Consider the following 27,915-nt stretch of genomic DNA (forward strand, 5'->3'; position numbering starts at 1 on the left):
TCACAAAGCAGATCTCAATAAATTTAACGAAATTGAAATTATACAAAGCACTTTCTCTGATCATAATGGAATAAAGTTGGAAATCAACAAGTGACAAAAAACAGGAAAATTCACATATTTATGGAGATTAAACAATATACTATTAAATAATCAATGGGTCAAAGAAGAAATTCCAAGAGAAATCAATAAATATCTCAAGATGAATGACAATGAGTATACAACAAATCAGAACCTATGGGATGCCACAAAGGCAGTGTTGAGAAGAAAATTTATAGCCCTCAATGCTTACATTAAAAAAGAAGAAAGAGCTTAAATCAATGACCTAACTACAGAGCTGGAGGAACTAGAAAAAGAACAGCAAACTAATCCCAAAGCAAGTAGAAGCAATGAAATAACAAAGATCAGAGCAGAAATAAATGAAAGTGAGAACAAAAAAACAATAGAGAGACTTAACAAAACCAAAAGTTGGTTCTTTCAGAAGATTAACAAAATCGACAAACCCTTAGCTAGACTGACTAAGACAAAAAGAGAGAATGAAACAAAAAATGAAAAAGGGAACGTTACTGACCCCACAGAAATAAGAGAGATCACAAATGGATACTATGAACAACTTTATGCTAAAAAAAAAACTAGACAGTGTAGAAGAAATGGAAAAACTCATAGGAATGTACAACCTACACTGATGCTATAAGATATACAAGACCTCAACAAACCAATCACAGTAAAGAGATTGAAACAGTCATCAAACAGCTTCCCAATATGAAAAGCCCAGGACCAGACAGTTTCATAGGTCAGTTCTACCAAGTTTTCAAAGAAGATTTAATACTAATATTACTCAAGCTCTTCCAAAAAGTCAAACAAGAAGGAATGGTATGGGGAAACGGACTTTGGCCCAGTGGTTAGGGCGTCCGTCTACCACATGGGAGGTCCGCGGTTCAAGCCCCGGGCCTCCTTGACCCGTGTGGAGCTGGCCCATGCGCAGTGCTGATGCGCGCAAGGAGTGCCGTGCCACACAGGGGTGTCCCCCGCGTAGGGGAGCCCCACGCGCAAGGAGTGCACCCATAAGGAGAGCCGCCCAGCGCGAAGGAGGGAGCAGCCTGCCGAGGAATGGCGCCGCCCACACTTCCCGTGCCGCTGACGACAACAGAAGCGGACTAAGAAACAAGACGCAGCAAAAAGACACAGAAAACAGACAACCGGGGGAGGGGAGGGGAATTAAATAAATAAAAATAAATCTTTAAAAAAAAAAAAAAGAAGGAATGGTATGAAACTCATTCTATGTAGTCAATATCACCCTAATACCAAAGCCAGATAAAGATATTACTAAAAAGGAAAAATTACAGACCTATTTCTCTCTAATAAATACAGATGCAAAAATCCTCAATAAAATACTTGCTAATTGAATCCAACAACACAATAAAAGAATTATCCATTATGATCAAGTGAATTTTATACCAGGCATGCAAGGCTGGTTCAACACAAGAAAATCAATCAGCATAATACACCACATTAATAAATCAAAGAAGAAAAATCACATGATCTTATCAATTGACACAGAAAAGGCATTTGACAAAATACAGCATCCTTTCTTGATAAAAATACTACAAAAAAAAAAATAGGAATTGAAGGAAACTTTCTCAACATAATAAAGGTCATATAAGAAAAAGCCATAGCTAACATTGTGCTCAATGGTGAAAGACTGAAAGCTTTCTTGTTGAGATCAGGGATAAGACAAGGATGCTCACTGTCACCTTGTTCAATATAGTGCTAGAGGTTCTAGCTAGAGCAATCAGGCAAGAAAAAGAAATAAATTCATCCAAATTGGAAAGGCAGAATTAAAACTTTCACTATTCACAGATGATATGATTGTATATCTAGACAGTCCCAAAAAATCTACAACAAAGCTGCTAGAGCTAATAAATGATTTCAGTAGAGTGTCAGGATACAAGATCAGTAAGAAAAATCAGTGGCATTTCTATACACTAATAATGCACAATCTGAGGAAGAAGTTAGGAAAAAAATTCCATTTACAATAGCAACTAAAAGAACCAAATATTTAGGAATAAACTTAACCAAAGATGCAAAGCAGTGGTATTCAGAAAACTATAATGCAATGCTAAAAGAAATAAAAAAGGCCTAAATAATTGGAAGAACATTCCATGCTCATGGATTGGAAGACTAAATATAATTAAGATGTGAATTCTACACAAATTGATATACAGATTCAATGCAATCCCAACAAAAATTCCACAAGTATTTTTTAAGCAAATGGAAAACACAATAACCAAATTTGTATGGAAGGGTAAGAGGCTCTGAATAGCCAGAAACATCTTAAAAAGAAAAAGTGAAGTTGGAGGACTTTAAATCATATTACCTAGATACAGTGGTAAAAACAGCATTGTATTGGCATTATGATAGACACATAGACCAATGGAACCAAAGTGATTGGTTCAGAAACAGACCCTCACATCTATGGCCATGTGATTTTGACAAGCCTGTCGAGCCCACCCAGTTGGGGCAGAACAGTTTATTCAACAAATGGTGTTGGGAGAACTGGATAACCATAGCCAAAAGAAAGAAAGAAGACACTTACCTCACATCTTATACAAAAATTAATGCAAAATGGATTAAAGATGAAAATATAAAAGGAAGTACAATAAAGCTCCTAGAAGAAAATGTAGGGAAACATCTTCAAGACCTGGTGGTAGGTGGTGGATTCTTAAACCTTACACCAAAAACACGGGCAACAAAAAGAAACATGGATAAATGGGACCTCTTCAAACTTAAACACCTTTGTGATTCAAAGGACTTCATCAAGAAGGTGAAAAGGCAGCACAGTGAATAGGAAAAAAAATTTGGAAACCACTTATCCAATAAGGGTTTGATTTCCATTCCATATAAAGAGATCATACAACTCAACAATAAAAGAGCAAGAAATCCAATTTAAAAATGGGCAAAAGATTTAAATAGACTTTTCTCCAAAGAGGAAATACAAATGGCCAAAAAGCACATGAAAAAATACTCCATGTCACTAGCTATTTGGGAAATGCAAATTAAAACAACAATGAGATATCATTTAACACCATATAGAATAACCATTATTTTAAAAACAGAAAACAGTGAGTGCTGGAGAGGATGTGAAGAAATAGGAACACTCTTTCTCCATTGGTGGGAGTGTAAAATGGTGCAGCCTCTGTGGAAGACAGTTTGGCAGTCCCTCAAGAAGCTAAATATAGAACTGCCATATGATCCAGCAATTCCTCTTCTAGGACTATATTCATAAGAACTAAAAACTGTGACACAAATAGACATGTGTACACTGATGTTTATAGCAGCATTATTCACAATTGCCAAAAGATGGAAACAACCCAAGTATCCATCCACCAATGAATGGACAAACAAAATGTGGTATATACATATGATGAATACTATGCTGCAGTAAGAAGAAATGAAACTGGGACACATATGATAACGTGGATGAAATTTTTTTTTAAAGATTTATTTATTTATTTATTTATTTATCTCCCCTTCCCCCCCCCCCACCCTGGTTGTCTGTCCTCTGTGTCTATTTGTTGCATCTTCTTCTTTGTCCACTTCTGTTGTTGTCAGCGGCATGGGAATCTGTGTTTCTTTTTGTTGCATCATCTTGTTGTGTCAGCTCTCCGTGTGGGTGGTGCCATTCTTAGGCAGGCTGTACTTTCTTTCATGCTGGGTGGCTGTCCTTATGGGATGCACTCCTTGTGCATGGGGCTCCCCTATGTGGGGGGACACCCCTGTGTGCCAGGGCAATCCTTGCTCACATCATCACTGTGCATGGGCCAGCTCCACATGGGTCAAGGAGGCCCGGGGTTTGAGCCACGAACCTCCCATGTGGTAGACAGACGCCCTAACCACTGGGCCAAGTCTGCTTCCCACGTGGATGAATCTCGAAGACATTATACCAAGTGAAGTAAGTCAGACACAAAAGGACATATATTACACGGTCTCATTAATATGAATTAAAAACAAATAATAAACACATGGAATTAAAATCTAGAGTATAAGTTATAAGGAGATAAGAGGAATGTTGAGAAGAACTATGGATGCTTAATGTACGTAGTTTTGATTAACTTGACTGTAAATGTGTGGAGATGAAAAGAGTTGATAGCAACACATTATAGTGAGTAGCAACTGGTTTATAAATGGGATTGTGGCTGAAAAAGGTAGTCTGGGGAAATAAATGTCAATAAAAAGAAAACTAAAGAATAACATGGTGAACCCAGAGATGGATGAGGATAGTGGTTAAGGGTACAAATGCAAGAGAGTCCTTCTGCGAGCTAGAGCAGATGTACATCACTATTGCAGGGTGATGGGAATATGGAGAAGCATGAGAAAACTACAACTGGCATGACCTATAGACTGTGGTTAACAGCAATACTATAATATTCTTGCATCAGTGCCAAAACTGTACGGTGTTGATAATGGAAGTGTATGGAAAAAGTATGCCAACTGTATGCTATGGTTCATGATTGGTGGTAATAGTCTGGTGATATTATCTCATAAACCTGTAACAAATGTCCCATGATGGTGTGGTATTGTATGGGAAATCTACACATCTGTATGATTGTTTTGCAAGTTCACAACATCTGTAACAAAAATAAATATTTAAAAAAAATAGTGTGAGTTGGGGGAAAAATACACCAAATGTAAGATAAAGACTATATTTAGTAGTAATATTTTGACAATGCTCTTGCATAGTTTGTAACAAATGTTTCACAACAATGCAAAGTGTTGGTGAAGGGGTGATGTATGAGACCCCTGTGTGATGTTATGTATGTTTATTTTGTAAGTTTACCATCTTTACTATATACTTACGGTTTTTGCATGTTCATGTATGAATGATGTACTTCAATAAAAAAATATATTTAAAAAAAGTTTAAGGAAGCAGATGTGGCTCAAGCAGTTGGGCTCCTGTCAAATAAATAAACACATATATTTTTTTAAAAAATTATATTATTTTTGTCTTAAATAAGTTATTTTTTCTTAAGATTCAGATTCTGTGACTTGACTAATATTGGTAAATGGCCTTTATTTCTTAGTTAGCGTTCTTTGGGTTATAAATAGAATAATCCCAAGCAAAGTAACCTTTGATGAAAGGGAAGATTTCTTATGAAATAGAGGCATATTTCGTAGAGAACAGGATATCACCCATGTATGTAAGAGAATGGAACCAGGAAACAGAAAGCTTTCAAAAACCAGGGCAGCTCCTCCATCTCTATCCTGTGCTTATAGCCTCTTTATTTATCTTTGCTCTGCATGGTTGCTTCATTCTCTCTCTGCAGATAGGATTGCCCACCTCTACTGGCCTGTGGTATAGTATGGATGCCCACCAAAAGTAGCCTCAGAACCCCCTTCACATAGCCACCCCATTGGATATCAACAGACACTTGCACAGTCTCTAAGTTCCACTTCCAAATTCCCAGCAAAGAGTGCCCAAGCTGAGATTCAATTCCCACCCTTGGTCAATCAACTGTGGCCAGGAAAGAGTGGAAGTCCCATAGTCCAAAATCGCTGCACAGGGGTAACCCTATGGATGCATTGAAAGAAGACTTCTTTGAGACATAAGGGATGGGCAAGCACACCTGAGTGTGTACATGACAAGATCCCAGGGAACAAAGACTCTGTAACTTTATTGTGAAATTAACATAATTCTTAAACTGCCTGCATTTAGGAATATCATGACCTTCACCCTTAAAAAGTGATGCTCTTCCACATGAGTATGTATTCTTTCTTATATAGCAACCTGAAATAGTTCATATTAGCTCAGTGACTTTAGTATTTCCCTTATCCAAGCAATATGATATGGCTACTCTGAGAATAGTTATCAAAGTAACTAGAAAGTTAATTAATGAGGTAAATAAAAATAGAATTCTAGATGTTGCTGGGTGGCTAAATCATCCTCAGGCTGCAAATTAAGCAATTTGGAAGGGACATCCATTTACTCAAGCCACCCGGGTACCATTTATGGAATTATTTTTCTGCTAAATGAAGGTAAATGGGACCTTAGTGACAGAAAGATTTCAGGCTGCTTCCAAAGGTTCTAATTTGCACCCAGGGAGTACAAAGAAGAATCTTGGTGGAATAAATAGCCAGATAAGTAATGCAAAAGCAAAAAGTCTGAGCAAGGTGGAAGCCATACATGGTAAGTTTTAAAGTGTGTTTACAGGAAGGAGTGTATAGCAAATTGATTGACACTGGGCTTTGACACTGGGCAGTGACATAAAGAAGCAAGTACTTCACAGAAAAATGTTTCTATTTGTGCTTGGGAATAAAGGCTAAAAAATGGCAAATATGGGATTAGAGCAAGAGGAGCAGGCTTCTATTCTCATTTGGTGCCTGGTACCCCTGTTTCACACAACCTGACCCCTCACCTCTTACCTAAAACAGTTTTTGCCAAAATGGCCATATATGTTATAAATGCAAGTTTTTCTTTTATATCCTTTTATCCTTTTATCTTTTACACTGAAAGGAAGTTATTTTCATTTTAGAAATTAATAGTTAAGTATTCAATAACCTAATTATTATATGTCTTATGCTTTTAAGAAGTAATTCCTGACTTTTAAAACATTTAATTACTTTTACAAACCTAGAAATTTTAACTCACTTTTAAAAATAACAAATCAATTTTATTGACACATATTAATAAAGCATACAATTCATCCAATACCAATACCATTACCATTGTACATGGTACCATTTTACAATCAGTGGTATTTAGTATAATCACATAGTTGTGCATTCAACACTTCAATCATTATTAGAACATTTTTCATTTTTTCAGTAATAATAATAAACAAAAAACAGACAAAGAAGAAAATTCTTCAGTTCTCAATCTCTCTATGCTTCCCCAGCCATACATAGCTGCTATTTCTGGCTATTATTATTACATTTATTTTTTAAGCAGTTTTATTGAGATACATAATCACATACCATATGATCTATCCAAAGTGTATAATCAATCAATTTTAGTATAATTACAATGTTGTGCATTCATCACCACAAAAAATTTGAAAACAATTTCATTACTCCAAAAAGAAAAACTCCACATCCCTTAACAGTCATTTCTCAGTCCCTCTATCCTTCCCCAGCCCTACATAACCACCCTCTAATTTCATCTTTATAAATTGGTTTATATTTATATTTTATATAAATGGAATCATACAATATGTAGTACTTTGTGTCTTGTTTCTTTTTGTTTTTTTTCCTGATATTAACATCTTGTAATACCAACATACATTTGGTCAGTTTCAAAGTAAAATGGCCCTATATATGCAATTTTACCCATAATCATATTTGACATGTAATTTTACTATGCTAAAGAGACACATGTTACATTTATCAGCTTTCCCTTTAGTAATATACATGTCCTTAGACTTTCCCTTTAAACCACTGTCATACCCATAATACTCAATGTCATACCCATAATAGCACTACTAGTTACAGACATTATGTTGGACTTTAACCTTTTCTGTTCATTTCCAAAGATTAACACATCCTTTTTACCAATTCTGCACAAACTGACCCTCAACTTTCCATTCTCTAGCCTCATTCTATGTTCTGGTGACCCATATTCAAGAGAACTCCATGATATTACATAATACATTTAGTTCATAGCAGCACAATCATACAGCATTTGTTTAATAATATTAAAAATATATTAATAAATTATTCTTCAATAATCTTTTAATAGTAAAATAATTTTATTGAAAAAAGAATGAACTCCAACACATGCAACAACCTGAATTAATTTTAAAAACACCATGCTGAGTGAAAGGAGCCTTACACAATAGTTTATGTATTGTGTGGTTCTATTTATCTGAGTTGTAGAGCATGCTAAACTAATTTATGCTGACTAAAATCAGAAAAATGGTTTCTGTTAGGGTGCGGAAATGAAGATTTACTGAGAAGGAAAGGCTTGAAAGAATTTTCTGGAATGACAGAGGTGTGGTTTATGCATTTGTCAAAACTTATCCAATAGTGCACTTAATATATTTGCTTCAATCTACGTAAATTTTCCCTAAAAAAAAAGAACCATAAACAAAGTTTGAATTCTAGTTATGATATGCATGTTGAAGACTTTAAGTGTAAAGTGTACTAATGTCTGTAACTTATATCAAAACACACCAAAAAAGAAAGGATAAAGCATTGGAATAAACATTTCTGCAAAGAAGATAAATGGCCAATAAGAGCATGAAAAGATGCTCAATATCACAGGTCATTAGGGAACTGCAAATCAAAATCACTAGGATGGCTATAATCAAAACACAGGCAGTAATATCTGTTGGCAATGCTGTGAGGAAATTGAAATTTCATATATTGTTAGGGGAATGTAAAATGGTTCAGTGCTTTGAAAAACAGTTTGGCAGTTCCCCAAAGTTAAACATAGAGTAACCATATGACCCAACAATTCCATTTCTAGTTATATACTCAAGAGAACTGAAAACATATATCCACACAAAAGCTTATACATGAATGATCATAGCAGCATTATTCACAATAGCCAGAGAGTGGAAACAACACACATGTCCATTGTCAAATGAATAGATAAAATGTGCTGTATCCATGTAACAGAATACTGTTCAGTCATAAAAAGGAATGAAGTTCTGATATATGCTAAAATGTGGATGAATCTTGAAAATATTATGCTAAGTGAAAAAAGTCAGACGCAAAAGGCCACATATTGTGTGGTGATTCCATTTAGATGAAGTGTCCAGAATAGGAAAATGCACAGAGACAAAACTAGTTTAGCAGTTGCCAGGGACAGGGAAAAGGGGGAAATGGGGATTGATTGCTTATTGGGTACATGATTCCTTTTTGGGGTGATGAAAATATCTGGAATTAGATAGTGGTGATGGTTACTAAAACCCACTAAATTGTATACTTTAAAAGGGTGACTTTAAAGGTATGTAAATTGTATGTCAATTAAAAAATAAAATGGACTGATGGATGGATAGAGGGATGGTTAGATAGATTAATACATGATAGAACAAACATGGCAAAATGCTAGTTACAGAAACTAGGAGGTAGATATGTGCGTATTCACTGTAGAATTCTCTCTGTCAGCACATATGTTTTAAATTTTTATAATAAAATTATGGCAAAAATAATGACCAATTGACATATTTTTTATGGCTATTCTTCTGACCTTTTTATAAATAAAAGACCTTTTTAAAATAAAAGAAAAACAGGATATTAATAGATAGATGATGGGTGGGTAGATAGGTGCTACATACACTTTGACCCAGCATATCTACCGCAGCAACTTAATCTAAAGAAGCAATCCTACCCTAACTGAAAAAAAAAAATGTATGTGGAAGGAAGTTTCTCTAGGTGTTGTTTATCATAACGCAACATTAAATAGCATGTTAAATAAACACTGACACAGAAATGAATCTCAGACCACAAATTCAGGTGTGCACTAAATATAAGACTTTTAAAACATTTCTATAACAACTTAGTATTTATTTTGGGCTCCATTCCCCTGGAGGGATAGAAACAATCTCCAGTCAATTTAGAGTTTTGCCTCTTCTGCCGGGTTACAGCTGAATTCTCAGGAGCATAAATCATGCCAAGTTGTGGCGTATATGTTGGGGGTGAGGTGGGGAGCAAGTAGGGATGGGTAGGCCTGGTCTTCAGGTCCACACAGTTGTCAGCTAGAACATCTTTGGTCAATCTGCCCCTTCGTCATCTGCAAGCCCTTTTCTGCTAATGGCAGCTTCGTCATTACTTTGACATATTTTATGTAAAAAAAGTTCAAATGTAACTAAAATCCATTCATATTTTCAGACAAAAAAATCAACATTACATATGTTATTTAAAAAAAAGGAAAAGCTGTGAGATTTTAAAGAATAATTACAACTTTTAAATTTTGAATGGTTGTTTTTCTATCTTTTAAATATTTAATTTTTTGTTTGTTTTAAGTCGAGCTAGTAAAGAGTTTATTGAGAAATGAGAGAAGGGGTAAGCCAACACTGGAGACATGAGTGCAGGCGTGCTCCAGGCAAGAGACACTGACCTCATATGTGGGAAGCTAGTGCTCAACCACTGAGCTATTATACAATGTCTCCCTGATTTCTTAAATAAAATTTTATTGAAGTATATCATTCATACATGAGCATACATAAACAATAAGTGTACAGTAAAAGCTGTGAACATACAAAGAAAATGCACATATCATCATACAGAGCTCCCATACATCACCCCACCACCACCACCTTGCATTGTTGTGAAACAGTTGTTACAAACTGTATAACAAATATTTATAGCATTTGTTTGTACAAATGCTAGAGTTTGTAGTATTTGTACAAACAAAACTACTAACTATAGTCCATATCCTACATTTGGTTTATTTTTCCCCCAACCTACCCGATGATTAGCACCCTGTATTAGTATTATATACTTGTTATAGTTCATGAGAGAACGTTCTCATATTTCTTCTGTTAACTACAGTCCATCTTCTACCATTGGATTCCTTGTGTTATATAGTCCCATGAAATGTTATACACTCTCCTCAAAGTATTCACTCAGTGGCTTTCATTTTCATCACAATGTTATGCTGTCATCACTTCAGCCAATTTTGAATGTTTCCATTACTACAAATGAATGGTGGTTTTTTAAAAGTTAAAAAAAATTTTTTTTATTACTTGTGTGAACAAAGTTATTGTCAAGAAATGGGAAAGATCATCATTTAAAGCTCCTGATCAAGATCATGGGTAGCCATTTCAAGCATAACACTTTATATTAAATTATGTTCACAGAAGCAAGCTCAAGTTTTTAATTAAGAAAATAGAAGCAAATTGGAAATTGTGTACAAAACCAATATTTCACTTTATTTTCTTTCTCTTTTCATAATTAAATAACATGCAAAATGCAATGTATTTTTCCCCAAATGCATATAGATTTCACCAAAGCACTAGAGTGATGCTATAATTTTCTGTGTATGCTGAGATGAGCACAAGGTTGGGAAATTGTACTATAGTAAAATATTGAGTCTGATGCATCCCACATAATCTCCTTAATGGATTTAGGTTTAAGCTTTTGGAAATGAAAGTTTCCTTTTTTCTGTCTTGTCACATCTCTCTCCTGTGCTGATAAGCCTTGCTGGTTACCTATTCAAAAGAGACTTAGAAAGAAAAAAAAGGGTCATAGATTAATATTGCTAAAACTCCGTTCTCACCCTGGACTTACCCCAGCGAGCTAACAGGGAGTTGAAAAAGGTCAACCACCACACCAGGGAGCCAAGAGTGACTACAAATGCAAACAGGAGAATTGTATTCATCATCCAAGTGGAATCTAAGCACCCTCTCGATACAGAGGTGGAGTGGACATCACCATCCCAGGGTCCACAGAACAGAGGAATAGAGTATGGATTAGAATGGACTTACTGATATGTCTATTCTGGAACTATTGTGATTAGTATTGGAAAAAAATGTAGCATTGATGTGGAGAAAGTGGCCATGGTAGCTGCTGAGGGTGGGGAGTGGGAGGAAGAGATGTGATGTGGGGGCATTTTCAGGAGTTGGAGTTGTCATGGGTGGTACTGCAGGGACAGTTACTGGACATTGTATGTCCTCCCATGGTCCACTGGGTGGACTAGGGGAGAGTGTAAACTATAATGTGGACCATTGACCATGTGGTGCAGCAGTGCTCAGAGATGTAGTCACCAAGTGCAATGAATGTCCCATGATGAAGGAGGAGGTTGTTGTTATGGGAGGAGTGGGGTGAGGGGGGTGGGGGTATATGGGGACCTCATATTTTTTTAACGTAACATAAAAAAAGTAAATAAAGACAAAGACATTTAAAAAAAACAAAACAACTCCGTTCTCAAAGCGAGACCTTGCAGGAGGTCTGCAAGGTCAAAACTCTCCAAAATAACACTGAGATGCTGTTTGTTCTTTCACCCACATCCTCTTTTTTTTTTTAAAGATTTATTTTTTATTTATTTCTCTCTCCCCAATCCCCCAACCCCCCCCACTCCCCCCCCCCCCCCCCCCGTTGTCTGCTTTCTGTGTCCGTTTGCTGCGTGTTCTTCTTTGTCCGCTTCTGTTGTTGTCAGCTGTATGGGAATCTGTGTTTCTTTTTGTTGTGTCATCTTATTGTGTCAGCTCTCCGTGTGTGAAGTGCCATTCTTGGGCAGGCTGCACTTTCTTTCTCGCTGGGTGGCTCTCCTTACGGGTCGCACTCCTTGCCCATGGGGCTCCCCAACACGGGGGACACCCCGGAGTGGCAGGGCACTCCTTGCACACATCAGCACTGCGCATGGCCCAGCTCCACATGGGTCAAGGAGGCCCCAGGGTTTGAACTGCGGACCTCCCATGTGGTAGACGGACACCCTATCACTGGGCCAAGTCCGTTTCCTTCACCCACATCCTCTTGAGAGCAGGAGTACAGTGCAGTTTTCCAAGGCTGTATGTCATGTAATGTCATAACAGACTGCAGAAGCAGATGTTTTCACTTACTAGTCTACCTTCTAGTAAGCCAGACATTAAAGAGATTTGCATGGGAAATGGATTTGACCCATGTGGAGCTGGCCCACGCACAGTACTGATGCATGCAAGGAGTGCCGTGCAATGCCATGCAGGGGCGTCCCTGCATAGAGGAGCCCCACGCGCAAGGAGTGCGCCATGTGAGGAGAGCTGCCCAGCACAAAAAAAAGTTCAGCCCACCAGGAAAGGCGTGGCACACACACAGAGCTGACACAAGATGACTCAACAAAAAGAAACACAGATTCCTGTGCCACTGACAACAGCGGAAGGACACGCAGCAAATGGACACAGAGAGTGGGGGGGGGGAGGAGGGGAGTTGGGGGGAAGGGGAGAGAAATGACATAAAAAATAAATCTAAAAAAAAAAATATTTGCACGAATGTAAAACAATGTCCTCATTCTCACTAATATTTTTTCTGTTTTAAAAATATACTTATTTTTCATAAACTCCGATATTTATATTAATATGGAATGTTTACTATCATTATTTTAAATTAATTAATAAATATTTAATTTCTCAATTTCAATTTCTAGTATGTCATATGTAGACAGATATAACCCACATAAAAAGTTCTTTGGAATTCTCAAAAATTTTCAATAGTGTAAAAGCTCCTGACACCAAAAACTTTGAGAATCACTGCTCCAAAGTTTTATTCTGCTGCATATTGAATATAGAAGAAAATTCTGCAGTCATTGAAATAGGAACATTGAAATAGATTTTTTGAATGAAAAAACATCTTCTTTATTATTAAGTGTATGATGTGATCCCATTTTTTCTTAGAATAAATGTGTGTGTACCTATCCATAGGAAAGAATTATGGAAGCATATATACAAAAAGATATATACCAATTAATGCTAATTATTTGCAGGATGTAAGATTATGGAGCTATTTATTTTCTTCTCTATTCCTTTTTCTATATATTCTAAATTTTTAAAATGAGCATGTATTCCCTCCATAATCAGAAATAAAATAAAGCTATTTTCATTTTGGAAAAAAAAAAAATGTCTCCACAAAGTACAGGTAACAAAGAAGGAAACTGAAGTACAGAGACCTTTAACTTAGTTGATCTGCCTGTTTGGCTCAATTCCTGGAAGGTTAATGAATATGATGAAAAAAAATTCCCTAATCCCAAATTAATGAAGAAGAAGTAGGGTTTGGACTGCTTCTCTGTACATAAACTAGAAATCTACCCAGAAGCTGCCATTTATTCTTAATTTGACCCTTTCAGTCCAAATATTGGAATCTGCCAATGGCATCTCAACATATTCTCTTCTCTCCAATTTAATACGAGAAAGCTCATGTAAACAGTCTTTGACTTTCATACAATTTACTTGTACATGTGCAAGGAATCTGTGAAAGTTTTCCTCACCATAGTAAAGGGATTCTGTCCCCTGAGAGCAAAGGCTAGGATAAAATCCCTAATTGCATTTCACCTTTTAGTCAAGTCTGATGATGTATTTCTTTCTTTTATTTTTTTTCTTTGAGGTGCCATGACCAGGGATTGAACCCAGGACCTCCCAAGTGAGAAGCAGGCATTCAATCGCTTGAGTCACATGCAATTTCAGTATACTTTTAAAATAGCCATACAATTTATTTTCTTCTTCATTTTTCACTTTTTGCTTTGGACAATTCCAAATATATACAAAAGGAGAGAGAATTGTATAACAAACATTATTCTCCCTATTGCTGTGTAATAGATGGTGGCTTGTTATACCCCAAACTTTGTGTCATAAGTCAATAACCATCTGATTACACGAGGATTCTGAAGGTCAGGAGTTGGGACAGTGCAGGGAGGGGATGGCTTGTTTCTGCTCTAGAATGTCCGGGGCCTCAAGTGGAAAAACTAGAACGACTGGTATGACTGGAGTCACTAGGGCTGGAGTCATTAGAGGTTTCTCCTCAGATTTCTGGTTCTCAGGCTGGGATGGCTTGAAGGCGGGGCCCAGCTGGGTCTGGAGACTGGAGAACCTACCCATGTCCTTCCCATTGACCTGGGCTTTTCACAACATGGCAGCCAGGTTCCAGACGGCAGCCTGAGAGGAAGTGTCTGGAGAGCAAGTGTGCCCAGGGAATCAGGCAGAAGCTGTGAGGTCTTTTATGACCCAGCCTTGTCGGTTCCATAGTGTCACTTTCACTATGACATAATTAATTAAAATAGTTATAAGCCTGCCTAATATTAAAGGGCAGAGACATAGACCCTCACCTTTCTATAAGAGGACGGAAGGGTCAAATTACAAAAGACTATGTGGGCTGGAAGATATTGTTGAGACCATTTTTAGAAAATAAAATATCTTTCAACCTTATGAACTCATCACCCAGGACTAATAATTGCGACTCATGGCCAATCTTGTTTCATCCACACTCTTACTCACTTCTCTCCTCCACTGAGATTATTTTTAAGCAAATTCCTAACATCATATAAGTTACCCCAAAACATTTCAGCATATGTCTCTAAAAAATAAAATAAAATAGCCAAAATATCATTAAATATGCAGTACATTTCCCTGATTGCCTCATAAATGTTTTTGAAGAAGGCTTATTTGTTTCAGTTGTGATAGCAATAAAGGTGTTCCCAGTATTCTTGAATAGGTTCTTTAACATGATTTTTTCCTTCAGAAGTGAATGCACATTTGGCTTGCTGAAATATGACAAGCATCAGATTGAAGGTGAAGATTGATCACTATCAGCACACCTAATTATTTCCCATCTGGTTTCAAATGAAGTATACTAATGAGATCATGTTTTTAATCAGTAGTTTTTTCCATTTTTTATTCACTTTATGAAATAATGACAAAATGTAATACAATATTCAAATAATTGCACATTCTTGAATCAACTATGCCATAAAAGTTACGGAAGCTCTTCTTTCCTTCTATCTGAACCTATAATTAGTACTAGAGTTGTTAATTGTATGTCCAAGAGACTTAAATCTTTGGGCTGTCCATGTGCCAGCTGGGCCTGAATCTCAACAAAGTTACAATACCTACTCTCCAGTCCATTGGTCTTACCCAGGACAACCAACAAGGAGGTGATGATGGATAACTACCATACTAAGGAATCAAGAGAGTCTACAGCTGCAAGCAAGAGAGTCCCATCCATCGGCCCTATGGGATTCACTGCCCCCTCTCAATTAGAGGTGGAGTGGCCATCACCATTCCAGAATCCTCAGGATTGGGTAATGAACTATGGACTAAAGTAGACTTACTGGTATTTTACTATAGACTTACTGTGATTCTAGCAATGGAAGAAATTAGATCACTGATGTGGAGGCAGTGGCCACTGGAGGTTCTGACGGCAGTGATAGGAAAAAAACAGGTATAATACAGGGACATTTTGGCACTTGGGAATTGTCCTGAATGACACTGCAATGACAGATACAAGTTATTATATATCTTGCCATAACCTACAGAATTGGGTGGGAGAGAGTGTGAACTACAAGGTAAACTTTAATTCACACTTAGTGGCAATGCTCCAAAATGTGTTCATCAATTGCAGTGAATGTACCCCACTAATTAAGGATGTTGTTAATGTGGAAAAATATGGGAGGTGTGGGGAGCAGGGCATATGGGAATCCCCTATATTTTCTATGTAACATTTATGTAATCTAAGTATCTTAAAAAAAAAAAAAGTTACAGAAGCAATACCTTACCCATTTGGGGGCAATAAAAACTCAGATCTTCTTATTTCACACCTCTCAAAAAAACAAATTCCAAATGGAATAGAGCCCTAAATATATAAATCAGAAATATGGAAGTATTAAAAGAAAGTATAGTATATATTTACTTACAAACTTGGATCAGGAAAGACAGAAATAAAAATCAATACCAATGAGGGAAGGATTGATAAATTTGGCTACATCAAAATTTTAAAATTCATAGCAAAATACATCATACACAAAATTAAAAGCAAGTCATAAACTAGGAGAAAATATTTAGAAAATATACAACAGACAAAGGATAAATAGCTACAATATATGAAGAATTCCTACAAATCAATAAGAAAATAGACAATTAAGAAGTTCACAAAGCAAGTAAGAAAAGTGAAAATACAAATGGCCAATAAATACATGAAAAAACACTCAACATCATTAAAAATAAGAAAAATGTAGATTAAAACTGATAAAATATCAACTTATTTGTGCAGGCAAAAATTTTTCAGAGTTGAAAACAGCTATTGCTATTGAACATAATTTATGCATTGCTGGGAGAATATAATTTGCCTCACCTAGTTTGGAGACCAACTTGTCCGTTTCTAATAAAATTTTTAATGGGCCTACCCTGTAATGCAACAATCCTATTTCTCCTTATTTAATGCACAGACATACTCACACATATGCAAAATGAGGATAATTATTCAATGGGGAAAATTTTTTTAAGCTTAAATATTCCTCAATAGGAATGGATTGCTAATTTGTATGTTCAATTATGGAATGCTGTGCAGCAGTTAAAAAGAATAAGGGAAGACTGATATGTCCTGACCTAGAAAGATCTCCAAAATGTTTAGTAAGAAAAGCAAATTGCAGAACTATATTCAAGGTATGTTACAATCTATATAAACACACACACACCTATGCATACACATTGTAATATATAAAAAATCAGCAAATTTTTTCTGCAATGGACTAGATAATAAATATTTTAGGCCTTAGGGCAAACAGGCAAATTGAGAATTTATGTAGGTATTTATATAACAGGAGAGAAAAAATGTCCACAATTTTTATTGGCAGAATTTAAAAGATAATAATATTTGCATACAATTTTTTATAATATAGATCTACTAATAAAAAGAATGAATATATCTTTTGGGGGATAGCAATTAGCTCACTTAGGTTTCAAAGTTAGTATGCTCTATGATCAGACTGATTGCAAATGCTCATCTGTAAAATCCATTCTTAGTTTGCCGGCTGTGCCAAAACAGGAGATGGGCTGAATTTGGCCCACGGGTTGTAATTTGCTGACCCCATTATATCTAATCTATGGGTACATGTAAATAAATGTAAATTTATTAGAAAAAGACTAAAACACAGCGCATCAAACTTATAAGAGTAGTGCTTTTCTCTGGATACTAGAATTGAAGAAAGGTTAATCAATGGGATTTTAGTCTGAGCTGTAATGTAATTTTCAAAGGAGAATATACTCATGTAATATTTTAAGCCATAATTTCTCTTTTAATTTCATGGCTCCATGATTGCTCTCTAAAATTTTATTTTTCACTTTACAATTATATTTTTCACATCAAAAAAAAAACTCCAATAAATTAAAAATTTAAACATCGCCTTTTAAAATAATAACATTTATATATTTCTGATTAAAAAATCAATACTACTTCATTGTACAACACTTGGAAAATATAGAGAAGTACAAAGAAAAAAATACCTATAATATTTCCACTAAATATCCTAGCTAGATCTTACGTACAACTTGCTGCAGTTTCTACATCAGCACTTGCTGCTTTACCTTATACTTTTATGTTATGGGTACAACTTCTTTCCTTAAACTTCAAGAATCACCCTCTTCTCATCTGTAATAAATGTTCCACAACAATATAAGGTATTTGTGGAAGGTTGTTGTATGGAAATTCTTCATATTATACATGATTGTTTTGTAAGTTCACAACTTCTCTAATTTAAATATATATATATATTTTATATCTATATCTATCTATATAAAAGAATCAACCTCTTCTAGTATCAAACTTTTCTTTTGCTGCTTCCTCAGCTCTCTCAGCCTTCAGAGAATTGAAGAGAGTTAGGACCTTGCTCTGGATTAGACTTCGGCTTAAGGGAAAGTTGTGGGTTAGTGGTCAAGACCACTAAAGCCTCCTCCATATCAGGAACAAGCCTGCTTCACTCTCTGGTGGTTAGTGTGTTCACTGGAGCAGCACTTTTCATTTGCTTCAAGAACTTTTCTTTGCATTCACAACTTGGCTGTTTGGCACAAGAGGCCTAGCTTTTGGCCAGTCTTGGTGTTTGACATGCCTTCCTCACCGAGTTCAATCATTTCTGACTTTTCTTTTAAAGTGAGAGACATGAGACTTTCTTTTACTTGAACACTTAGAGGTATTCTGAGTGTCGGTTTACTAAATAGCCTTTAGTAAAGGCTATTATTGTGTCTTAGGGATTAGGAAGGCCGGAAGAGAGAGATGGGGAACAGCATGTCGGTGGCGCAGTCAGAACATACACATTTATTGATTAAATTTGCCATCATATATGGGCACAGTTAATAATGCCCCAAAACAATTACAATAGTAGCATCAAAGATCACAGATCACCATAACAGATAAAATAATAATTAGAAAGTTTGAAATATTGAGGGAATTACAAAAATGTCACACAGAGCACAAGGTGAGAATATGCTGTTGGAAAGCACTGATAGACTTGCTTGAGGCAAAATTGCCACAAACTTTCAATTTGTAAAAACCACATCAGCGAAGTGCAGTAAAGTGAGTTATGCCTGTATAGTTTGATCACCAAAGAATTCAAACTAATGCTTTACTTTAATAAGTCAAATCTCTATACTCCAAAACAAGACAGTATGTTTTCTGTTACAGAGATGGAAATAACCATAAATGCCTAAGAGATCTACCTCCATTAAGGATTTCTATATTACAAAAATCTTAATTTTCTAGACAGAGAAGTGACAAGATGATTTCCTGAAGATGACCTAGGATAAAGTCTTAGAAGTACATGTAATTGTTTACAGGGTAAATCATACCTGTATCCTTAAAAAGCCAATGCCACAACTGAAAATCAAACCAAAAGCCTCATGGGAATGAAACCACATTATAATTTTTAGAAGAGTCATACGAACTACCCTAGTTCATTTGAAGATTTTTAATTTTAAATCAATTGTTTTCATATAATTTGTGAGTCACCAACTCTGGGTGATATGGTGCAGATACTCTGTATTTGGAATCAGAAAGCTAGGTCTAAACCTATTTTACTAGGTTACTGTGAGGATTAAATGAAATAATAATAATTGTTTTTTAAAAAGCTCTCATCTATTGAACACTACATTGCACTGTATCTGGAGCTAAGTGCATGATATACATTTAATCAGTTCGCTTTCCAAAGAGATATATGGAGTATGTTTTACTTCCTTCACTTTACAGATAAGAAAATTGAAGCTCTTGGAGGTTGAAAAACCAGTACAAGATTCCACTCTACCAAGTTGCAGGGCTACTATGTATGTAAGCTATAACGTGTCATAAGAATATAGTGTGTATTAACGTAATGTGTCACAGAAAGGACACATTACTATCCCCATACATTCCTCATTCCTTTGGACCATTTATTCCTCTTGCCAGGCATAGTGGACCAAACCAGCTTAGGGTCGGGAGTCGAGATTCAGCTGATATCAGCCAACAGATACTCATATGAGTAAGTCGCTTATGTTTGCTTCCTTATTAATGTTTTCCCCGTTTCCATATCAGTAACTCACAGGTGGAGAGTTCTGGCCCCTATCTCAAGATGTCATGAAGATTCACTATTTTTAAAAATTGCAATAGCTCACTGTGGTAGTTTGAGTCTTTTGTGGACCCCAGAATTATGTTCTTAAATTAATCCATTCCTGTGGCTGTGAATTTACAGTAGGTGGTAACTTTTATTAGCTTATTTCAGTAAGGTGTAACGCAGGGTGGGTCTTAATCCTCTCACTGGAGTCCTTTATAAACAGGATGAATAGACAGAGAAAAAAGGCCACACAAGCAGAGAGAATGGCAGAGAATGAGAAGCTGAAATCATGGAACTCAGGAGAGAGGAAACCAGCAGCTGCAGAAATGAGGCTAGGAGAAGCGAGATGCCACCATGTGCCAGTCTTTGGGGAAAGGGCATTGTCTGATGCTGAGCACTTTCATGGCCTCAGAACTGTAAGCCTGCAACCTGGTAAAAATCCCCACTGTAAAGGCCAACCCATATCTGGTATATTGCCTTGGCAACCTTGAGCTAACTAAAACACCCACTTTCCCAATCACTCAAATATTCAAAAGAAATGCATGTGACTTTTGCCCCATCTCAACAGGAGGCAGGGCCTGGGATGAGGTGTGGTGATATAGGGTCAATGTCTTGACAAAGGTAGAAAAATAGAGTCCAGTTCTCTGCTATTCCACCTCAATTTCTGTCCCCATATGATTTTGCTCCTCTGGTAGCTTGGTGTGTACGTGTGTGTGGTGTGTGTGTGGTGTGTGTGCATGTATATGCATAGATATAATTTTAAGATACGAGCCTAATTCCATTTGCACAATAGTAACTGATAGACACAGACACAAAATACCCAAACTCTGGCTTTCCTCAATAAACTCAATGTTTAACTTTTAAGTTGCTTGAGAATAGATTTATGCAAATTAGTTATAAATTCCAAAAATCCATTTTTATTGCTTATTGTTTATTGGTGGTGCAGTCTAAGTGGAAAAAAGTCTAAGAGTTTTGGTGGCTTTCATTTACTGAACTAATATTCTAAGTCCCAAGCGTGAGCAAATATTCTGTTCACTGTGGCCTGAGGAGTGGGCCAGGCAGACCCCACCTCTGATTTCATGGAACTGACACAGTCTGGCAGATGCGCCCAACACTGAGCAAACATTCGTGAGCATAACAAATGCAGTGAGTTCTAAAAAGTTCAGGGTGCTAGGACAGTGTGTCATGAGGGACCTCAGCTGCCTGGAGATTCAGAGAAAGCTTCCTTGAGGGACTTACATTTTGACTGAGATGGGCTGCCATCTGTTTGGGGTTGTGTTCCCATCTCATTCTGACCGTTGGACAAGTTGATGTCTCAGAGTTCGAGTGCTCCTGTGTAAAGTGAAGTTACTTCTTGGCAGGGTTGTTGTGAGAATTAGAGATAAGGCAGGTAAACCCCTGCTCATGGTATCTATCAGGCATATACTAGGCACTAACTGTATAGTGCTTGTCATACTTATTTATCAACATAAGCAACAAAGGATAACTGAGGAACAGTTTGGCCAACAGCTAAAGATAAATGTACAGACAGATAATTTGGCAAAGGCGCCAAATTCAAGGGACAGTCACCACCCTGAAGCTGTATAGTGGTTTTATTTATAGATTTCCAAATGTTGGCGCTCCTGACACTTTCAGGCACTGCTGAATACTGTCTTCATGAGAACCTGAGAAGAATTTTTGGCGGTTGATCTCTCTGTATCTGTACCTATCCCGGGTCAGATTTTCCAGGCAAAAGTAAGATGCCTGGAAAAAGCCCTCTGCTCAGATTTTGGCAGGCTCAAGTGACAGGCATGTGTTTAGAAGCCAGGTGGGAGAGGAAGGGATGAATGCCCACCCAGCTCAGGTGCTAGACCAGGGCTAGAAGCGGGAGACCTGGCGCCACCGGGGTGCGACCTGGAGAACCTCTGGTGTTCCCAGCAGTGCGCAGAGGACAGTGCTTGGTGAAGCCCAGCCGGGATGGCCAGCGCTCCTTTCCGGGCGTTCTCTCCCCCAGATCCTCTGGGCGCTTAGTTCCCGTCCATCTCCGCACCCTTCAGATGGGTGTGGGTGATTTCGTAACTGGACGTGACCGGCACCGAGAGAAAAGCGAGCAAGGAAATGAGTGACTGCTGGGGAAGGCCTGGGCGGGGAGAAGAGGGCGCAGTGGGAGGGATGCAGGGGAGGAGTGGGAAGGGTGGAGGGCGCAGTGGGAGGGGAGAGCCGGAGCTCGAGGGTGGAGGAAAGGAGAGAGGGCGCGGCGGGCCGGCGGGAGGAAGTGCGCCGCGTCTCGGCTGGGCTGCGCGGCCGCGGGCGGGCGCGGCTGCCAGGTGAACCCGAGATGCTGCGGCGCTCGCGGCCGGGGCTGCCGCCGCCGCTGCTGCTGCTCCTGGGGCCGCTCGCGCCCCTCTCCGCGGGCGCCTGGGCGGGAGCCGCGCGGGCCGAGGAAGTAGTGGAGCTGGACTTCTCCACCGAGCAGCCGGTGCACCTGGTGAGCCCCGCGTTCCTTTCCTTCACCATCGACGCCAACCTGGCCACCGACCCGCGGTTCCTCACCTTCCTGGGGTAAGCGCCGGCCTCCTGCTCCCTGTCGCCCGCCCCTGTCCTCCCGACGCGCCCGCCGGTCCCGCCGCCGGGGCTCCGCTCCTGGCGCGGAAACAACTTCACCCTGGGTCCCGGCACCTGCCCGCCTCTCTCTCTCTCTGTCTCTGTCTCTCTCCTCTCCAGCGATAGCCGCCCCGAAGTTGCCACTTCCCTCACCCATTCATTCAGAAGTGTTGGCTGGGTGCCCACGAAGGGTTGGGTAGTAAGGGGAAATTTGGCAAAGAAAATGCGCACCCGCCCCAGCGACGCGACAGGAGGAGGGACCCGCCAAGTACGCCGTGGTCAGCTGTCAAAGGGGGAAGAAGGAACAGTTCTCCTCTTATTTTTAAAGTCTAAATATTAAGTAGGTGAGACCTTGGAGACTACTGCAGATGACTTACAGAACGCTCATGAAAAGATATCATTCCTCGGGGCGGGGTGTGGGGTATATGGGAACCTCTTATATTTTTTAATGTAACATTATTTGCGATCTATGTATCTTTAAAAAATATATACAATTTAAAAAAAGAGATATTTCTCCAAAACAAGGCTGCAAAATGTGGTGCTGCCTTCTGGGACGCTGCCTGTTTTTTCCTCACCTGAGAAACGACCCGGTACATGTCCACCCCCGCTGCCCAGGCTAGCTGACCCCGAATGGAGGGCGTGGGGACCCGTGATGCAGACACTTTCCAGGGTCATCTAGGCCCAGAGGCCTCCAGAAAAACCACATCTCAGTCTAGACAGATGGGAATCTCACTTTTGTCATGGCCTTAGTTGCCGTCCCTCCTGTGCTGACCCCGTTAGTCCCTGTTAGCTTCTATTGCTAATTGCAGTCATTTGTTCTACAAATTCCATGGGTAGCCTTGTGGTTAAGAGCTTGGAAGCCTGACCAGCCTGGCTTGATCCCTACTCTGCCCAAACTGCCGATTCGGTTTTTTACAGGTTGCTTGGCCTTGTTTTCTTCACCTGCAGAATGGAACTTCTAAAACATACTTCATAGGATTGTTATCAAGGTTTGATGAGAAAATAAGTACTTAGCACAGTGTTTGACACTGAGTGTTTAAAATGTAAGCTAATTGCTTGGTTCTTTCTTCTTGGGAAATGGGGGGTAGTTGCTAACCATTCACCATTTCTCTGCCTGGTTCTCTTTTGTTGTTGTTGTTGTTTCAGCTCTCCGTGTGTGCGGTGCCATTCCTGGGCAGGCTGCACTTTGTTTTGCGCTGGGCGGCTCTCCTTACTGGGCACACTCCTTGCGCGTGGGGCTCCCCTACGCGAGGGCACCCCTGCATGGCAGGGCACTCCTTGCGGGCATCAGCACTGCGCATGGCCAGCTCCACACGGGTCAAGGAGGCCCGGGGTTTGAACCGCGGACTTCCCTGTGATAGGCTGATGCCCTATCCACTGGGCCAAGTCCGCTCCCCTGCCTGGTTCTCTTGATCATAGTTAACCTCCATCTTTTCCCTGGGCAAGGAGAATGTCTTGATAGGGAGGAGTCTTCATTTTTAACCCCCTTCTCCTTAAGGGTGCGATGATGCTGAACTCTTGGGCTCCAGAGATGAGGACCCCAGGTCTACCTGGAGGTGGGAGTGAAGAAGTCGGTGAGGGAAGAAGAGAGAGTGAAGAGCTTTACTGAAAACAGAGAGGTTATGTAGATGTCTATTAACTGAAATTTGAGAACTCGAGTCCTCTTCTGCTGCTGCAGCTAGCCAATGTCCCTCCATTCCTCTACATCTGGGGGGCTTCTTCTCTTGGAGAAACAGGTCCAAAAGAAAATCCTACATGTTTCTGATGCAGGACTGATCACTCTGCAGCTAGTTCACGGTTTGCCTAGCACCAGCCTCCCCCTCCCTCACACCCTCCACACGTGGACACAGAGTTTCCAGTCTGTATTTCAGTGAGGGTGATAACCTTCGCTCTTCTTAGACACCTCTCTTGATTTCCCATAGCATCTCTTTCTTTTTTTTCTCCTGTTTTTTTTTAAAGACCAGAGATATTGAAAAACCAAAAGAGCATAGCATGCAAGTGGATTATGTGGTTTACAAAGCAGAGTTTAATATTGCTCACACAAACTTCTCTCCAGGACTGGCTCTTGAACCCTCACCTGACAGAGGCCAGCTTCCATGGCTGCCCCCCAGGCGAATCCATAAGCACATCCACACTTCCCAGCTGAGACTGAAAAGATGGCAGTTCAAAGTGCAGGAGCTCCCTCTCCTTCTTACCTAAGGCCTAGCTTCCAAATTGGGGTCCGAGGGTCCATCTCTCAAGAATGGCCTAACCATCACAGAAGACAACACATTCAGGTTCCATCTCAGAAATTAACACTGAGCTTGATAATTGGCTCACAGTAGTGAGGGGTGAGATGGCTGTTGTTTTGCTACAGTTTCTCTAAGGTGAAGATGCTTGGGCAAGGATGGCAAGGGCTGAGCAGGTGAAAGCTGAGGTCATCTGGAAGGAGAGGATAATAAAATGACACTTACTGAGTCCTTGCCCTATGCCAGGCCCTGCTCAAGGCACCTTACAGGTATCAATTCACTTAATCCTTGATACAAAACTCTGTGGTGAATACTATTATCTCCACTTATAAAAATGAAGAAATTAGGGCTCAGGAAGATTAAATAACTCGCTCACAGTCAACCAGATAGTAAATGAAAGAGCTGGAGCTTGAACCCACTCTGATCATAGAGACGACAGTACACAAAAAGAAAGTAAGCCAATCTATGTTTGTTAAAAGAAACAGGGAAGAGTCTGGGAGAAAAAGTTGTCTAGAAACAAACTGAGCAGGCTGAAACAATGAAAAGAATCTTGGACATAAAAATAGAGACTTAGGGAGTGGTTATGGCTCAAGCAATTGCGTGCCCACCTCCCACATGGGAAGTCCCAGGTTTGGTTCCTGGTGCCTCCTGAAAAAACAAAAACAAACAACAAGCAAAACAATGAAAAAACCAACTCTGGGAAGCTGATGTGGTTGAGCGCCAGCTTCCCACATACAAGGTCCTGGGTTTAATCCCCGAACTTAGGTACCTAAAAAAAGGAGATTTAGGGCCCAAATCTCTAAGGGTACTAACTCTAAGGGTACTTCATTTTTTTTTTAAAGATTTATTTTGTTTATTTCTCTCCCCTTTCCCCTGCCCCACCCCAGTTGTCTGTTCTCTGTGTCCATTTGCTGCATGTTCTTTTTTGTCCACTTCTGTTGTTGTCAGCGGCACGGAAATCTGTGTTTCTTTTTGTTGTGTCATCTTGCTGTGTCAGCTCTCTGTGTGTGTGGTGCCATTCCTGGGCAGGCTGGGCAGGCTACACTTTCTTTCACGCTGGGCGGCTCTCCTTATGGGGTGCACTCCTGGCACATGGGGCTCCCCTATGCGAGGACACCCCTGTGTGGCACGGCACTCCTTGCGCTCATCAGCACTGCGCATGGGCCAGCTCCACCTGGGTCCAGGAGGCCCGGGGTTTGAACTGTGGACCTCCCATGTGGTCGCTGGACACCCTATCCATTGGGCCAAGTCCGCTTCCCCCTAAGGGTACTTCAAAGGAGGTCTAATCAAATCTAATCAGATGTCATGGTTCTGACTTCCCACAACAGCAAAAAGGTATTTTTTTCTTTCATTTGCAACTAAGAGCACACAAAACTTAAATGCCAATGATAGAGCTAACTATCTTTTCAATTTTCCCTCCTAAGCCTGACTGTGTACAAAGTTTTAAAGAAGCCTTAGAGTTCAATGATGGGAAACTCTAGACCAATAGGAATATAATGTAAGTCTCATATGCAACCCACGTGTAATTTCAAATTTTCCAGTAGATATATTTTTGAAAAGTAGAAAGAAACAGGTGAAATTCATTTTAGTAATTCTTTTATTTAACTCATTATATCCAAAAGATTATCATTTCAGCATGTAATCAATATAGAAATGTTAATGAGATATTTTGCATTCTTTCTTTCAAACCCAGTCTTTGAAATCTTTCTACTTACAGCAGTCTTAATTCAGAGAAACCAAATTTCAAATGCTCAATAGCCACATGTGGCTAGTGGCCATAGTACTGGACAGTGCAGCTTTAGATTTCAATCAAGATACATATGCAAGCACAGTAATACAAGGTGACACAAGTGCAAGCACTAAGGCCTCTCGTGGCAGAGATGGTAAGTACAACAGAGCAAAAGTTTAGAAGCAATAGTAGTGATAATGCAGTCAGGTGTTGCTTCTCACAATGATTTCCTTATTTAACTTCAGCAAAGTTCATCTCTTTTTGCCAATTCAATAACTATTTATTCATAATAACTTTTGATAATCAGATCCTTGCTTCTTCATTGATAAAGTTGCTTTTCATCTTTGGAAAAGCATTTACTATCAATGTTCAATGCACAGTCTGATAACGAGGTCGGGAAGAACTGCAGGCCCTCTGCATGCCAAAGAGAAACAAGGAACCTAAGAACAATCACAGTCATAAACTTGCATTTTCTGAACCAAGAGAAGTGCTCTCCCCTGATAGAGCTCTCTTTGTTCCCATGTCGTCCCTAGCCCTTTGCACTCTGCTCCCTGAGCCCTTTCCTGCTAACCGGGTTCTACATTGCCCCCTAATTTGAACTCCAGATTCCTATCCTTTAAATTCCTTTTGGCTGTGTCACCTTGGGCAAATCACTCGACACCCCTTTGTTCTGGTTCCTAGTTTTTAAAATGAGGTTAATAATGACACTTAACCTTATTGGATTGTTTTTGGGATTAAATGTAGTAACATATGCAAGATGTCCAAGATGCTCACTTCTGACTTGCCTGGTACACGTTTGTAGACAATTGTGACTTCAGTGTGAGGCTCTGTCTCCAGGTCTGGCTCCCATCCTATGCTCCTTGTCATTGCACTCTGTTCCCCTCTTACTTGCTTCTCCTTGCTGCTTGAGGACTGGCATTGATTTCAGTTTCCTCTCTACCCGTTGTCCTCAATAGCTCCTAATCCACGTGGATAAACTGTCTTCAATTTCTTTACCTCTGCATTTTGTGTGATCCTCACAGCTTGTACCAGGTTGAGATGTATCCACCTCTTCCTAACTTTGCATGTAGTGACATCACACTAGTTTCTTAAAATCAGCCAGAGTGGGAATATTTATACCATGGAAATTGGCAAATGCTGAAAAGAAGAGCACTTTTTCTTTCAGAGAGCTGATTTATCGGCACGCATTGCTTCACTACATTTCAATCACCTAATGCCATAGCTACACCTTGACTCTTTTTATTACTAAGAACCTTTCGACACCTGAAATCTTAAATTCAGATGCCCCATTCTTGTACCACAGCACACTACCCTCCCAGCTTTTTTACTCCAGTGCTCCCACCACAACTGTTTTTTCAGTGCCTCCATTGAACATTCTACAGTCTCCTCCTCTCTCTACT

General features: G+C 39.2%; 1 protein-coding gene across 1 annotated transcript in view; it reads left to right on the forward strand.

Annotated features, from left to right (window-relative positions):
- The first annotated feature begins 22,235 nt into the window (after nucleotides 1-22,235).
- The window catches only part of HPSE (heparanase), a 45,317-nt gene continuing 39,637 nt past the window's right edge, over nucleotides 22,236-27,915 (forward strand). Inside the window, exon 1 of the mRNA XM_004472675.5 lies at nucleotides 22,236-22,516. Coding sequence (XP_004472732.1) covers nucleotides 22,293-22,516 — 224 coding nt within the window. The 5' untranslated portion in view covers nucleotides 22,236-22,292. The remainder of the gene's footprint in view (nucleotides 22,517-27,915) is intronic.

Source organism: Dasypus novemcinctus, chromosome 1 (genome assembly GCF_030445035.2).
Source record: "Dasypus novemcinctus isolate mDasNov1 chromosome 1, mDasNov1.1.hap2, whole genome shotgun sequence".
Classification (NCBI taxonomy): Eukaryota; Metazoa; Chordata; class Mammalia; order Cingulata; family Dasypodidae; genus Dasypus; species Dasypus novemcinctus.